We start from the raw sequence: 14,176 nt of genomic DNA on the forward strand, positions 1-14,176 counted from the left end.
CAATTCTTCCATCGCCACAGAATAAAAACAATACACATTTAAATAAAAGATTAAAAGTTAAATTCACCGTGTCCCGAGGACAGAAACTGCTGGACAGTCTTTGTTCTGACAAGAATCCCAACGTGGAGGGAAATCAAAAATCAGAACCAACAACAAACTGAGATGCTACAGTGGCAGTGATGGATGTATGGAATAAATTGGAGAGGGATTTGAAATCATGCAGAACCTTAACCTTATTTAAAAAAACATTCAAAAGAAGGATGATTTCTCTATATCAGGGGTCGGCAACCCGCGGCTCCAGAGCCGCATGTGGCTCTTTAGCGCCGCCCTAGTGGCTCCTGGAGATTTTTCAAAAATGTTTGACTTTCTTTTTTCCTTTTTTTTTCTTTTTTCCTCTTTTTTCTTCCTTTTTCCTTTTTAATCTCGACATTTTGACTTTTTTCACGAAATTTTGAATATTTTCCTGACATTTTGACTTTTTTCTCGACATTTCGACTTTTTTCTCGTCATTTCAACTTTTTTCTCGTCATTTCGACTTTTTTCTTGACATTTCGACTTTTTTCTCATTTAGACTTTTTTCTCAAGATTGTACTTCAACATTAATCTTGACATTTCGACTTTTTTCTCGAAATTTCAACTTTTTTCTCGAAATTGTACTTCAACATTAATCTTGAAATTTCGACTTTTTTCTCGACATTTCGACTTTTTTCTCATTTCGACTTTTTTCTCAAAATTGTACTTCAACATTAATCTTGAAATTTCGACTTTTTTCTCGACATTTCGACTTTTTTCTCGAAGTGCATAATGAAAAAAAATCTTCCCCCAGTTATAACTAATATAGCTACATGCAGCATGTGTTGCCTTCATTCCAAGGTTGATACAAGACTTTTCATTTTTTGCGGCTCCAGACATATGCGTTTTTTGTGTTTTTGGTCCAATATGGCTCTTTCAACATTTTGGGTTGCCGACCCCTGCTCTATATCAAATTAATGAGCGGTGATGCTTACTATGTTGATTTGGGTATTCATTTAATTGGTGATTTGATTTGATTATTTAAGGATGAAGGAAACATGTAGACTGCACCTTTTATTTATTTATTTTTTATTTCTTGAGGAATCTTTGTTATCCCCATGGAGGCAATTTGTTTTACTGGCAGTCTTATCTCTTACTTCTTGCTTTTATTACTTTAAATAATCTTTTTGAGGGTAGGCAATGAATAAGCTTTGCTTCAGCCTACACCTTTTTCGGTCTAGATGTTATTTGTATATTGGAAACTTTTTTGTAATGTTTTCTTTGATCAGCGTATTCGTTTCCTTGTTGTCATTTTTATTCTTTTTTTTTTGTGATGTCATGACCGAAATAAACTAAAAAAAACTAAAAAAACAGTCTTTGTTCTGACAAGAATCCCCAACGTGCCTAAAAGTCACTGAATCAATGAACATTCTGCCGCCCTTTTGGATATAATGTACTAATGGCATAAGATAGCAGCACTTGTGGGTTACATGACGAGAATTAATCACTTAATCCAAGCAACTATTTATATCTATTTGAACCAACAGATGTTCGTCAAAGATAAAACTCTGGCACATGAGGAGTCGGTTTCCGGGGGTTTTGCACGCACTTCCTACGCGCTGCCACGTGTGATGTGTGAGACGTCTCTGCGTCACCTGTTTGATGGGAGCGGTTCAGACAGGCGCGTAGCAAAGAAGAATAAAAACATACATCTTTACTCGCGAAGGGTCCTGCGAGTGCTCAGTATTTATTGTACTTTGATTGAGCCACATTCATTCATACGGGCATAAATAACAGAGGACTCTACAGCTTAGAGTCTAAAGCTTACATAAGATCCAGCCCTTCAAGGCTGCCGTTCTGTGACTGTGATGTAATGACAAATATATGCAAACAAATTTTCATCTGGATAAGTCAGCACAAATCCGTTTTCTCAAAGACAATCTGCAGGTTTTTTTTGTTGCTTTATTACAGGGCTGTCTCAGAAAATTTGAATATTGTGATAAAGTTCTTTATTTTCTGTAATGCAATTAAAAAAACAAAAATGTCATACATTCTGGATTCATTACAAATCAACTGAAATATTGCAAGCCTTTTATTATTTTAATATGGCTGATTATGGCTTACAGTTTAAGATTAAGATTCCCAGTATATTCAAATTTTTTGAGATAGGATATTTGAGTTTTCTTAAGCTGTAAACCATGATCAGCAATATTAAAATAATAAAAGGCTTGCAATATTTCAGTTGATTTGTAATGAATCCAGAATGTATGACATTTTTGCATTACAGAAAATAAAGGACTTTATCACAATATTCTAATTTTCTGAGACAGTCCTGTAGTTTAAATTAAATCTGACTGGAGAGCTGGAGGACTCGTACATCTGCAGTCCATCATGGTCAAACATCTCTGACTGAATCTGCACTTGGTGAGGAGTTTCATTCGTTTGTTTCCTCCGTCAGACTCGGCTCTCGGACCTCAATTGTTCTCATGCAATTTCTACAGAATAGAAAGAGGGAAACTAAGGCTGTGAAAACGCCCTTCCACCCCACTGTCCCACTGTTGGTGGATTAGCAGCTGTAAATCCGCTGTTGGTTGACCGCGCTTAGATTAGACAGCTCGACCTGTGCATTACAGACACTAAGTCCGGAGGGAAATCCCGGGGATGGGATGCATTTAGTGGAGGCTTCTTCACCTCCGTGCTTCTCTCCCTTTAATGTAAACATCACTAATGCACGGCAGGTCTATCTATCCTGTTTTAAGTTGTTTTAAACCTCCAAACATACTGGGAGGAGGCTCTAAAAATAGATGCAACCCTCAAAAGTTGACATGACGACACACCTATCTGCTGCTGTGCAGCAACTTGACTTGCCACAATGGGGGACTGCCCAATGGGAGCGCTGCGCCTGCTATAATTAGGATAACAGAAACCTCATCAACATTCATATTTCTCCCCAAGTACCACTGAACACAAATCACATTTGATTCTACTCTGAGGATTTTGTAGAGGCAGAAAAATCTTAACGAGAAGCCAAAGAGGCGCCTTTTCATTTCAAAGTCTTTTCTCTTCAGAACATGAGTTCACAACAAAGCTGCTCATTGTCTGCTGCAGCCGGACAATAAAAATGCCCCACATTGAGACATGGGAATGCTCTCCAACACACAATAGGGGATGTTCTCAATATTGTTCAGTGAACAGAAAGTGGTCATGTAAGAGGCTTTCATTAGTAGCGTTGCAGCGGCTGCGTTGGAAACTAAGAGGAGCCTTAGCGGCGACGCACACACTCGTCTGCAGCTCAATCATGGCATGGGAGGCTCACAAGCAGCAGCAGGGTGCTCACAAAAGTCAGCTTTTGATGATGTTCGAGTAAGATGATAACATTCTTCCTCTTGTTCTCTTTCTGCAGGATCTGGCAAACAAAGGCTGACAAATACAAGGAGGGAAAAAAAACACCCTCATTAGGATTCATGCACCCATCTGTGGCTGCAACTACAGTCCCAGAAGAGCGTGAAATTCACTGTGGGACATTTCATTTAGCCTGGCATCTCCCCCTGTGCCTAAACGGTGCTGTTTTATGCGAAGCACCAGTGAGCTGGAGTCTTTAGTTTAAAAATAAGCATCTTATTTTCAATTGTCTCCTGAAATACGTGGAGCAGCGCAGGGATCAGGGATGTGGGAGAGGTGTGAAAGCATGGCCTTTAAAGTGTCTTCCAGCACATTTTTGGCTTCTATAGTTTAACAAAATATAATATAAAACCTTGGGGGAATTTCAGAGAGGCCCGGTAGCAAAAAATTAAAGAGCGTGACTTTAAGCAATAAAGAGGATGACAGGGTTTTTAATTCGAACGCTGCAGTTTGACCCGTGCTCAACCCCATGTCACGTTGTTTGCAATGAACCTAAAAGAGAAAGCGCTGACTCTTTCTGACTTTTTCTTTATGTTGAAAGCATCAACTCTGCACGTGTGAGGGCGCTGACGAGGAAGCAGATGGCACGCAGTGAACATGTGACCAACATTAGCTGGAAAACTCTGCACTGGTTTTCTTATATAAACATCCACTCAGAGAAAGGGAGTCTGATGAACAATGAAGTAGGGCTGAAACGATTCCTCCAATAATTCGAGTAATTCGATTACAAAAAATGATCAAGGAATTTTCTCTGCCCCGAGGAATCGTCTAATTTTGCAGCTCAAAGCAGGTATTTCTCCCGGACTACATTTAATGCGGCACAACGCACAAAGAAAGAGGCGGATATGTTTGGTTTTTGTAACATACCATGCTCAGGCATAGATATATATATATATATATATATATATATCTATGTGCTCAGGCAGTCTGCAATGGCCGAGACGGGAGACACATGTAGCTCAATGCTTAACTTTTATTTCCAATCCACGCTATATTCTTCTGGTCCGTTCTCTTATATGTTCCCCCTCTAACCCGGTACATACATAGATTCCTCTAAACATCTGTCCCCGCTACAGTTTTAACTAAAAGAAAATGTGCTCCAATACAGCAGGTCTCATAATTACCGCTGCTGCTTCCACCTGCCTGCTGTGTGCTGCAGACGTCCCTGACTCCCCCAGTCTGGCCCTCTGCAGGAGGGTCCCCCCTTATGAGCCTGGTCCTGCTCAAGGTTTCTTCCCTCCTAAAGGGGAGTTTTTCCTTGCCACTGTTTGGCTTAAGGTTTTTCTCCCACTAGGGGAGTTTTTACCTGCCATTGTTTATGTAATAATTGCTCGGGGGTTTATGTTTATGTTTATGTTTATGTTCATGTTCTGGATCTCTGGAAAGCGTCTAGAGACAACATATGTTGTATTAGACGCTATATAAATAAAATTGAATTGAATTGAATTGAATTGAATTGAATTGAATTGAATAATTTTATTTTGAACACTGCCAAAACTCAAAATCTTAAAGACTTTAACTTAAAACTTAACTAGAACTTAAAATGTACTTGACACAAATGAAAGTTCAATTGAAACACGTGGGAAAAACACCTAACCTTTTAAGTGATGTGTGTTATCAGGTGTAATGGCATTTTTAGGTTAGAAATAAGAAATAAGAAGATTTCTTGGTAAGATCCTTAGTTTTTTGAGTGAAGGCAGTGAATTTGGTCGACTGGTGTAAGTTCAGGGTTTTTAAATGCACAGCCATGAACCTACTGGATTATATCATTTAGTCTTAGTAATGTCAATTAACATCTTATGTAGATTTATAATTGCTCTTTAACTAAACAAAAATATGTTTTATCCGATTACTCGATTAATCAATGGAATTTTCAGTAGAATACTCGATTACTAAAATATTCAATAGCTACAGCGCTACAATGAAGGAATCCTGAATCCCCCCCCCCCCCTTCTGATACAGACCATAGGGGGTGCTGGTCTTACCTGCAAACGCCGGCCTCATGGTGAAGTCGTGTTCATCGATGCGCAGCAGGTGGTTGGTCTTCAGCTTTCGATTCTTGGTGCCATCCGCGACCTTCTTTGACAAAGGACTGGAGACATGCAAACAGACAGAAGATAGAGGGCTCTGATACATGGCAGCACCACGGCTCAAGTCTCTCTTTTTAAACAAAAACACATCCTCAATGCCCTTGTGGAAACACAAACAGGTTTTTCTTCCTCTGATTTTTCCTTCTCGTCACGCCTGAGTAAGAAAGAAAGTCTAAAAGTCGTTTCATGTCTAAAAAGTGGACATGAAACAGAGTTGGATGCTGGAGGCGTGGAGAATCTCCAAAATCTCCAACATCACAGGCTTTGTAGACGGGCACTTGTCAATGTGACAAAGGACAGAGCTTGATCTAGTAGCTGGGTAGCTGGAGAGGAAAGTGAAGCGGGTCTGATCCTCAGCAGCTTACAGAACTTGACAGATCTGTGGCCAGCACGTCTGTGCCAGGTACCGGGCGCTTTGAGACGTCTTGTGCAGTCCTGGCTGCGCTGCATCAGAACCATCAAACTGCTGACACAGTTCTGAGAGAGGACTGAGGCTGAATTTGACCCTGAAAGTACACCTGAAGGAGTGTCTTGTGTCTGCTGTGGACAGGTGGAGTGTGGCAGCATGTGGAGCATGTTGTCCTCATCCTTCTGACATATTGTTGGACTTAAAGCAGCACAATGTAACTTTCATCTTTTGTTGAGTTTGGCTCCTTTGGACAAAAGCGGTAGTGCTTTACCAGAAAGAACACTACATTTCCCATGAGCACCAGCGCATACTGCCGGAAAACTCCTGTCCCCGTCGCTGCATTTGTTTTGATAGTGAATGAGAGAAGACGGGACGGACTTTCAAAACTACTTTTCTGTTTTCAGCGGTCATTTGCAGGATGGATAGCGAAGAGGTAATGTATCTATTTTTGGTTAAATAATAATCAACGATGTTGAAAATCACTAAGTTCAACTTGGTTTTATTAAGTTGTTTCAGCCAGATAATGCGCCCTACAAACTCATACGCTCTGCACCTTTTTCCTGTCACGTTTTTTAGAGGGACTTCGTCATAAATTAAATGCCCATTCCTTATATTTTGCAGATCAGCCCTGCACAATTTTACAGTTCTCAGGAAAAATACTAGAACCCAGGACGAAACATTCTAATTTTGTTTTTTATTGAACATAGAACTCTACATTTACATTTGTATCATAACAATTCTGTCTCTCTTGTCGGACATCCCTCCTCGTCTTTCAGCTCACGCCAGCGAGTGAACGCCGGGACAATGTTGATTCTTGTCCGGGCATTTAGCTTGTTAATCTCCCGCTTTCTTTTTTTCTCCGATAAAACTTTTATTTTCTTGGGTTTTTTGCTGCTTCGGCCATGACACCAGCTTCTCCTGAGCTCTGCTGTCCATGCCCCGCCCAGCTTTGTCTCCACTACGAATGGGGAAGGAGGGGGAAGTGACGTATGCCGTAAAGCAGTCAAAGCTGTAAAAATGTGTAGTTTTTTAGTGTGGCAGGGTTCCTACCATGCTCCTCAAAGTTACATAGTGCCAGTGAAGGCGATACAGACCCCTCAGACCATGACAGAGGTTCATTAAACCTGTTGGAAGTTGATGTACCATCACAATGATGATGATGAAATATTAGATTAAGGTGGAAAAGTTACATAGTGCTGCTTTAACCCTGAACTGGTGACATGTATTAATCAGTGGCGGCTGGTGATAAAACATGTTGGGGGGGGCGCACTGGCGAGTGGGGATTACAACACAACTATAAACTCTACTTGAACATACATTTTGCTCTTCTCTCCTTCAGGCCAGCAAATTTTTCAATGACTTTCTGATTGAAATCTGTCATTTCACAAACAAGTCTCTTTTCCATGGAGAGCACGGCCAGTGCATTCAGCCTCCGGTCCAAGCTCCTTAATCAGCTTCTTTTCATCCGGCGAACGCCTCGTAAAATTATTATTTTGTAATGAAACAACCAAATGTAGTTTTTCTGCTGCCATTCTCTCCTGTCTTGTTGTGACTCCGTTTGTAGCGAGTGACAGTTACAGTCGCGCGTCTACACTGTCAGGGGTGTGACTTTGATTGACAGCTCATGAATCAATCAGATTGGATGAAGACTTACAGAAAACACGCTGATTGGCCACGGGCGCAAAGAGCTGCGCCCGGAGGAGAGTCTTTGAGTAACCAATTAGAGACCAGCATGAAGTCACATGGAAGAAAAGAACATACAATACACACTCATTTGGCCGGCGCCCCTCACCATTGAAACCTATGTATAAAAAACAACTCTGAATAAACCCAGTATGGGATGGGAAGGCTTGAAAAATTAAAAGTCAGACACATTTTATGAGTGCACAGATGTGATAATTACTTTTTATTACGTAATTTATGTGTACTGTGTCTATATTTTTCCTGTAATTTTAATGGAGGCGGCGCCCTAGCGCCCCCTATTGACAAGCCGCCACTGGTATTAATACTCTTATGGTCCAACACAGTCTCACTCCGGAGGCGTCGGATTCCGACGAACGGTCAAGAGCCATTGGCGCCATCTACTGACGCAAAAGGTACCCTTCTGCGTCTCTTTCAGACGCAAATAGGCTCCAATTGACTCCAATGTAATCCCGTCTGCGGCTATATCTGACGCTCAGAGCAGCTGATCACCGCGTCCTCATTCCTCTTTTAAAATGCAAATACTTCAATTTAAAAATGTTTATCCCACAATCTCTGTTCAGTGAGTATCATGCATGGTTTATCAGTTATTAAGAAGCATTTTTCCACTTTGACCAGAGTGAAATGCGGATGGAATTGGGCACCAACAAACGACAGCAGCCTTTTTGAAAAATATATTTTTAGTTTAATGCATTGCATGCATGCGTTTATAATTCCCATATATTCTGTGGCTGTAGCCTACTAGTTGTCTGACATTTTTGGGAGATGTATATATATTTTAAAAACTTAAATAGGGGACTAGTAGCCGTCGTCTCGCTTTATATCCTCCCCCCACCTTTCCGGTACCCCCGATGCGTCCCACAAGGACGCTTACGCTGCGGCACTACTGGACGCCCAGGGCAAGTAATCACCAAATCACCATGACAACCAAACACTACACTCCCGACTCCTCTCACATAAAAACGTACCCTGCCTACTTGTTCCAAAGTACAAAAACGTAGAGGGATTACAATAATAGCCCTTGAATTGTATAAATACATTTTTCTGACTATTCCTTTTGCGACCAAGTCACGGACTTTCAAGATTCGGGAACCCCCTCTGGGAATTCCCTCTACGTCATAGTGTGACGGGGGGATCCTGGACACGTGACAGATGCTCCGTTCGTGTGCCGTTGACTGGTATCAGGCCATGGAATGAGGCGTTATTTAGTCCCATAAGTAGGCTAGTGGGGGGCTATTAACCTGCTAGTAGTTACCGGCCATTTGTTTCAGTTATGGATAACTGAAACAAATGGTTTGAGTAGCCCAGTAATGATTTGTACGCTTGGTAAGTCTCAGCCAATCACGGGGCTGGTTGTTAGTAGGTAGGGACCCGGATCATGCCAGCCAATCAGAATCCTGGAAAAACATCAACAAATGACACGTGTGACTTCCAGTTAAGGCTGAATTATGGTCCCCCGTTACACCAACGCAGAGCCTACGGCCCTACGGTCTAGAATTTCAGCCTCGTAGCTCAAAGCATTAGTGAACTATGCAAAAAAAGACACGAAATAGTCTTTGCAGACCGAAAAGCGTGACCTTTGACACTTCCGAAGGTCACACAGATCTGAAAATCTGCACAGTGGATGAAAGTCACCTCCTGATACAGAGTCCAGAATTTCAGCCTCGTAGCTCAAAGCATTAGTGAACTGTTCAAAAATAGACACGAAATGCTGCTGACGCCCCCCCCCCCCTGATCATCCCGTTGCTGCTTCCACCTGCCAATGGCTCTTGACCGTTCGTCGGAATCCGACGCCTCCGGAGTGAGACTGTGTTGCATGGTCGGCAAACAGGAAATGACCAAAATCAATGTGAGGGTTACATTTAATGCAAAGTTTGGAACTTTACTTTTAGTTACAGTAAGGGAAGCTATTGTTAAAGAGAAAGTGAAACTTTGTACCTTAATGGAATTAAAGACCCCTCCAGCATCCCTTCCCCTGAACCGTCTTCCCAGCAGGAACCGCAGAGTCAGCGGTTTGTGTTCTAACCAAGCTAAACTTAAAGTACTGAAATTCGTTAGTTAGTTAGTTAGTTACTTAGTTAATTTATTTGTCCACAAGTGGAGATTTGTCTTTTGTGTCATAATACAAAAACAACAGTAACATGACACAGCAACAAACACTTAACATTTACACGCAAAACATCTTAGTGGCAAAAAGGAGGAACAACAAGGGCATGTACATAAAAGACAAGTCTACCGAGACGTGCCATCATTCAGAGCCTTAATGGCGTTGGGAATTAATGAGTTTTTAAATAAGTTCCAGTTTGCCTTTGGTAACTGTACCGTCTACCTGAGGGAAGTCATTTAAACTCTAAAGCTGCAGAGTGGGTGAATACGATCATTTACTATCCTAGCAGCTTTTTTCCCAATCACTTCCTTATAAATGCCACTTACATTTCTCTGTGTCTTCCCTATTATTTTTGAGGCTAAATTCACTATTCTTTGTAGCTTGCATCTATTTTTTGTGTTAAGGTTGCCTTACCACGTTGCCAAGTTAAAGGTTCAGATTCCCTCTATGAGGTTCTTATAAAGTCTCCATAATCTGCTGCTCACACTAGAAGAGTTGAGCTTGAAATATGTAGAAAAATCTGCCAGTGGGACAAGATTTATCTTCTCATTACAAGCAAAAAAATCTTTTTCTACTTATTCTAAGTGAAAATCTACTTGAAACAGGTGAAAATTGTTGTTTTTTCCAGTGATGAGTCTTGTTTTAAGTGTAATGAGATGTTTTTTTCTAAAATGAGACATTTTAACTAGAAATAAGACAAATATTCTTGTTAAGATTGTGAGTTTTTGCAGTGATCCATGTTACTTATCCTGTGAAGGACAGAGTCATATTGATAAGTTCAGAAAAGTGTTTTTTTATTGTTGTGTTTTGATGTATTTGATGTAAGCCCAGTGGATATTTAAAGCTTACAGAAGGCTGCATTTAACTGCTGCTATGTCATTCCTGCAGTATTTCTGCAGGTGTTTTGGTCACTGCTATTATTTGTAATATATTATACTATTTGTAATCAGCACAAATTATCTGTCCCCATATGATCAAATCCACCATCCCCTCTGATTTTTTTTTTTACAACTCGAGTACTGATTACAAGATTTAAAGATGTGGTTGGTGTTGTTATTAAAGTTAAGATTTCTGTCAAAATATCAAATATCAAAATAACATGAATAGTAACGAAACGAAACATCGGAGTTGTAAATTAAACGCTGAGCTACCGCTTGGTCCTGGAGACGCTAGCAGAAGGAAATCTAATTCCTAGGCAGTTGAAATAAAAGCCTCAATGCTGAAGAAACGTTCAGACAAATCCTGCCAGTGTTGTAGTGGCACATCTCCTCTGAAGTGGAAGCTGGAAGCTGCACAGTTATCAGTTATGACCTGTTGATTCAAACAAGGCACAGATGACAAGTGAACACATCCAGAAACTATTCAGACGGAAACCAAGCTGTCCTGAGGAGCAGACCGGCTGGAATTTCAGGGAAACAGCAATAACCTGTGGTTGGATCAGAGCCCGTGTGGCTCGGGCACAGATCCAGTCAGACGTGCTGGCACGAAGGGACGGCAGGGAGGAGATGAGAAGCCATCTCACGGCAAATACCAGTCCACAACGACCCCCTGCACATGCAGAGTCACGGACAGGATCAATGAACACTACAGTGGTGATGGATGGAATAGGTTGGAGAGGGATTGGAAATCATGCAGAACCTTAACCTTATTTAAAAAAACATTGAAAAGAAAGATGATTTCTCTATATCAAAGTAATGAGCGGTGATGCTGCTATGTTGATTTGGGTATTCATTTAATTGGTGATTTGGTTTGATTATTTAAGGATGAAGGAAACATGTAGACTGCACCTTTTTTTCTTTCTTATTTCTTGAGGAATTTTTGTTATCCCCATGGAGGCAATTTGTTTTACTGGCAGTCTTATCTCTTACTTTTTGCTTTTATTTCATTACTTTAAATAATCTTTTTGAGGGAAGGCAATGAATAAGCTTTGCTTCAGCCTACACCTTTTTCAGTCTAGATCTTATTTTTACATTGGAAACTTTTTTGTAATGTTTTCTTTGGACAGTGTATTCGTTTCCTTGTTGTCATTTTTATTTTATTCTTAATTTTGTAAAAGCTATTTTGATGTTTGTCTTATTTTTATTCTTTTTTTGTGATGTCATGACCAAAATAAACTAAACTAAACTAAAAAACATGTCTCCCAGTGTCATGTAAAGTATACTGCTGTTCAAAACATACGCTTGCAGGATCCGTGGTGCAGCTGCAGTCATATTCTCCGTGCACACAGACGCTGCGCTGCCTTAATGGCAGCAGCTTTGTGTGCACACAAGACGGAAGACAGTGCAGCCGTGCATTATCTGATGGTCATGATCTTTCTGCCTCCTGTATTCATGCACTGATGCAAATATTCATCATAATCCATCATAATGAACCCCCTTATTCCCATTCGGGGCCACGGGGATCTCAGCTCTCATTGGGCAAAAGGTAAGGGTTCACCCTGCACACACACACACACACACACACACACACACACACACACACACACACACACACACACACACACACACACACACACACACACACACAGAGGTGTCAAGTAACAAAGTACAAATACTTTGTTACCTTACTTAAGTAGAAATGTTGGTTATCTATACTTCACTGGAGTAATTATTTTTCAGATGACTTTTTACTTTTACTCCTTACATTTTCACGCAATTATCTGTACTTTTTACTCCTTACATTTTAAAAACAGCCTCGTTACTCTATTTCATTTGGGCCTTTAAAAAAAACTATCCAGTTAAATTGCTCCATCAGGATAGAGTGATTTGTTGTGGTTGTTTCAGATGTTCTTGTCCAGTTTTGTTCTTACATCCGTTCCCTCAGATTCCTGCAACTAAACTTGGATGTACATTCCAATAAAGGTTAGGATAAATGATAACATGAACATGAAGTTTGACTTTTTGCACCATTACAATACTTATAGGCAACTAGTCATCATATCTCCTGCTCTCTGAAACACATGTTAATGCTCAATAGTACACATATATGGTTCTTTAATATATTTGCATTATACTAAGATGCATTCATTTTCAATGGCTTTTGTCCTTAATGGCTTTTTTCCCCCTTACATTACTTTTACTTTTATACTTTAAGTAGTTTTGAAACCAGTACTTTTATACTTTTACTTCAGTAAAAAACTTGAGTTGAAACTTCAACTTCTACAGGAGTATTTTTAAACTCTAGTATCTATACTTCTACCTGAGTAATGAATGTGAATACTGAAGACACCTCTGCACACACACACACATGGGCAGTTTCAAATCACCAGTGAACCTGACTTCCATATTTTCTGGGCCTGTGTGAGGAACCAGAGCGGAGGACACATGTAAACTGCACACAGAAGGGCCCCTGCAGGATTTTCTTTCTTTCATTCTTTTTGTTTATTTTGATCATCCAAAAAACAATGTTAATACATCTGTGCAACCATCATCATACAGCACACATGGGGAAAACTACAGAGAAGGCTCAAATAGATGTGACCAATAAAGGTGTAGCCGAAGCCTGAGCTTGTGATGCCTTTAACCCTATTATCATACAATCAATACTAGACAAGGTAGGTGCAAAGAAGCAAACAAAAGCCTAGTAATAATTGTTACACTATGAAATTTGGTGTCAATGAATTTGATTGCATTACAGTATATCCCATTACAGTATATTTTTATACCCATTGATAGTCTTAATTTTAAACATTTTTTTAAAGGTATGGATCAAACTACACATTCTTAAGTCCTTTTCGCAACAATTCCATAGTTTTACACCATTTACTGAAAGACAATGTTCTTTTGACTTTGTTCTTGCCTTTTGGTTTTTGAACGAACCGGCATTTCTCAGCTCATATTTGTTTTCCTGGAGTTTGAACATGATTTTTCCTGGATGCTGCGTGGAAGGAGATTGTTGTGAGCTTTGAATGGGACCAATAAGGTTTGCAACTTGACTATATCCCAGAATTTGAGAGTATTTAAATGTATGAAGCTTCTCGTAAGGTGCTGACCCTTATTTGAGATCTCAAATGGAGGGTAAAGAGAGTTAAAAATTGAATAAAATAAAAAAAATAAGCTAAAACCATAAGCTGAAACCACAGTTTCCTGTGGTTCTCACTGATTTACATTTACTACGAACTATATTTAGTTGCAGATAATCCATATTTAGTGTTTTAGGGGGTATTTGAGGCAATCAGAGCTACCGTGAGTTTTATTATTTCATCTTGTGCAGCCCTGTAGCTCAGTCCTTTAATCATTCTTGGACTGTAAAGATACAGAGCAATGAGATTCATGTATTAACCGCAGAAAAAGCCTGTCAGAACTATACAGCCATCTATGGCTGTCAGGTGACATTTGCTGTCAAATATCACATTTTATCTCTGAAAGGTATTTTTTTTTATACTTGTGTTTTCGTTTTTTAATTTGTGTCATGGGTTCCTGATACGAAACACATTTCACTGAAGATGCTACTAAA

General features: G+C 40.0%; 1 protein-coding gene across 1 annotated transcript in view; it reads right to left on the bottom strand.

The window, feature by feature from the left end:
• The window catches only part of LOC133464890 (gamma-aminobutyric acid receptor subunit rho-2-like), a 71,422-nt gene that overhangs the window by 55,123 nt on the left and 2,123 nt on the right, over positions 1–14,176 (bottom strand). Inside the window, exon 2 of the mRNA XM_061747085.1 lies at positions 5,400–5,506. Within this exon, the coding sequence (XP_061603069.1) occupies positions 5,400–5,506 (107 nt within the window). The remainder of the gene's footprint in view (positions 1–5,399; positions 5,507–14,176) is intronic.

The sequence above is a fragment of the Cololabis saira genome, chromosome 18 (genome assembly GCF_033807715.1).
Source record: "Cololabis saira isolate AMF1-May2022 chromosome 18, fColSai1.1, whole genome shotgun sequence".
Classification (NCBI taxonomy): Eukaryota; Metazoa; Chordata; class Actinopteri; order Beloniformes; family Belonidae; genus Cololabis; species Cololabis saira.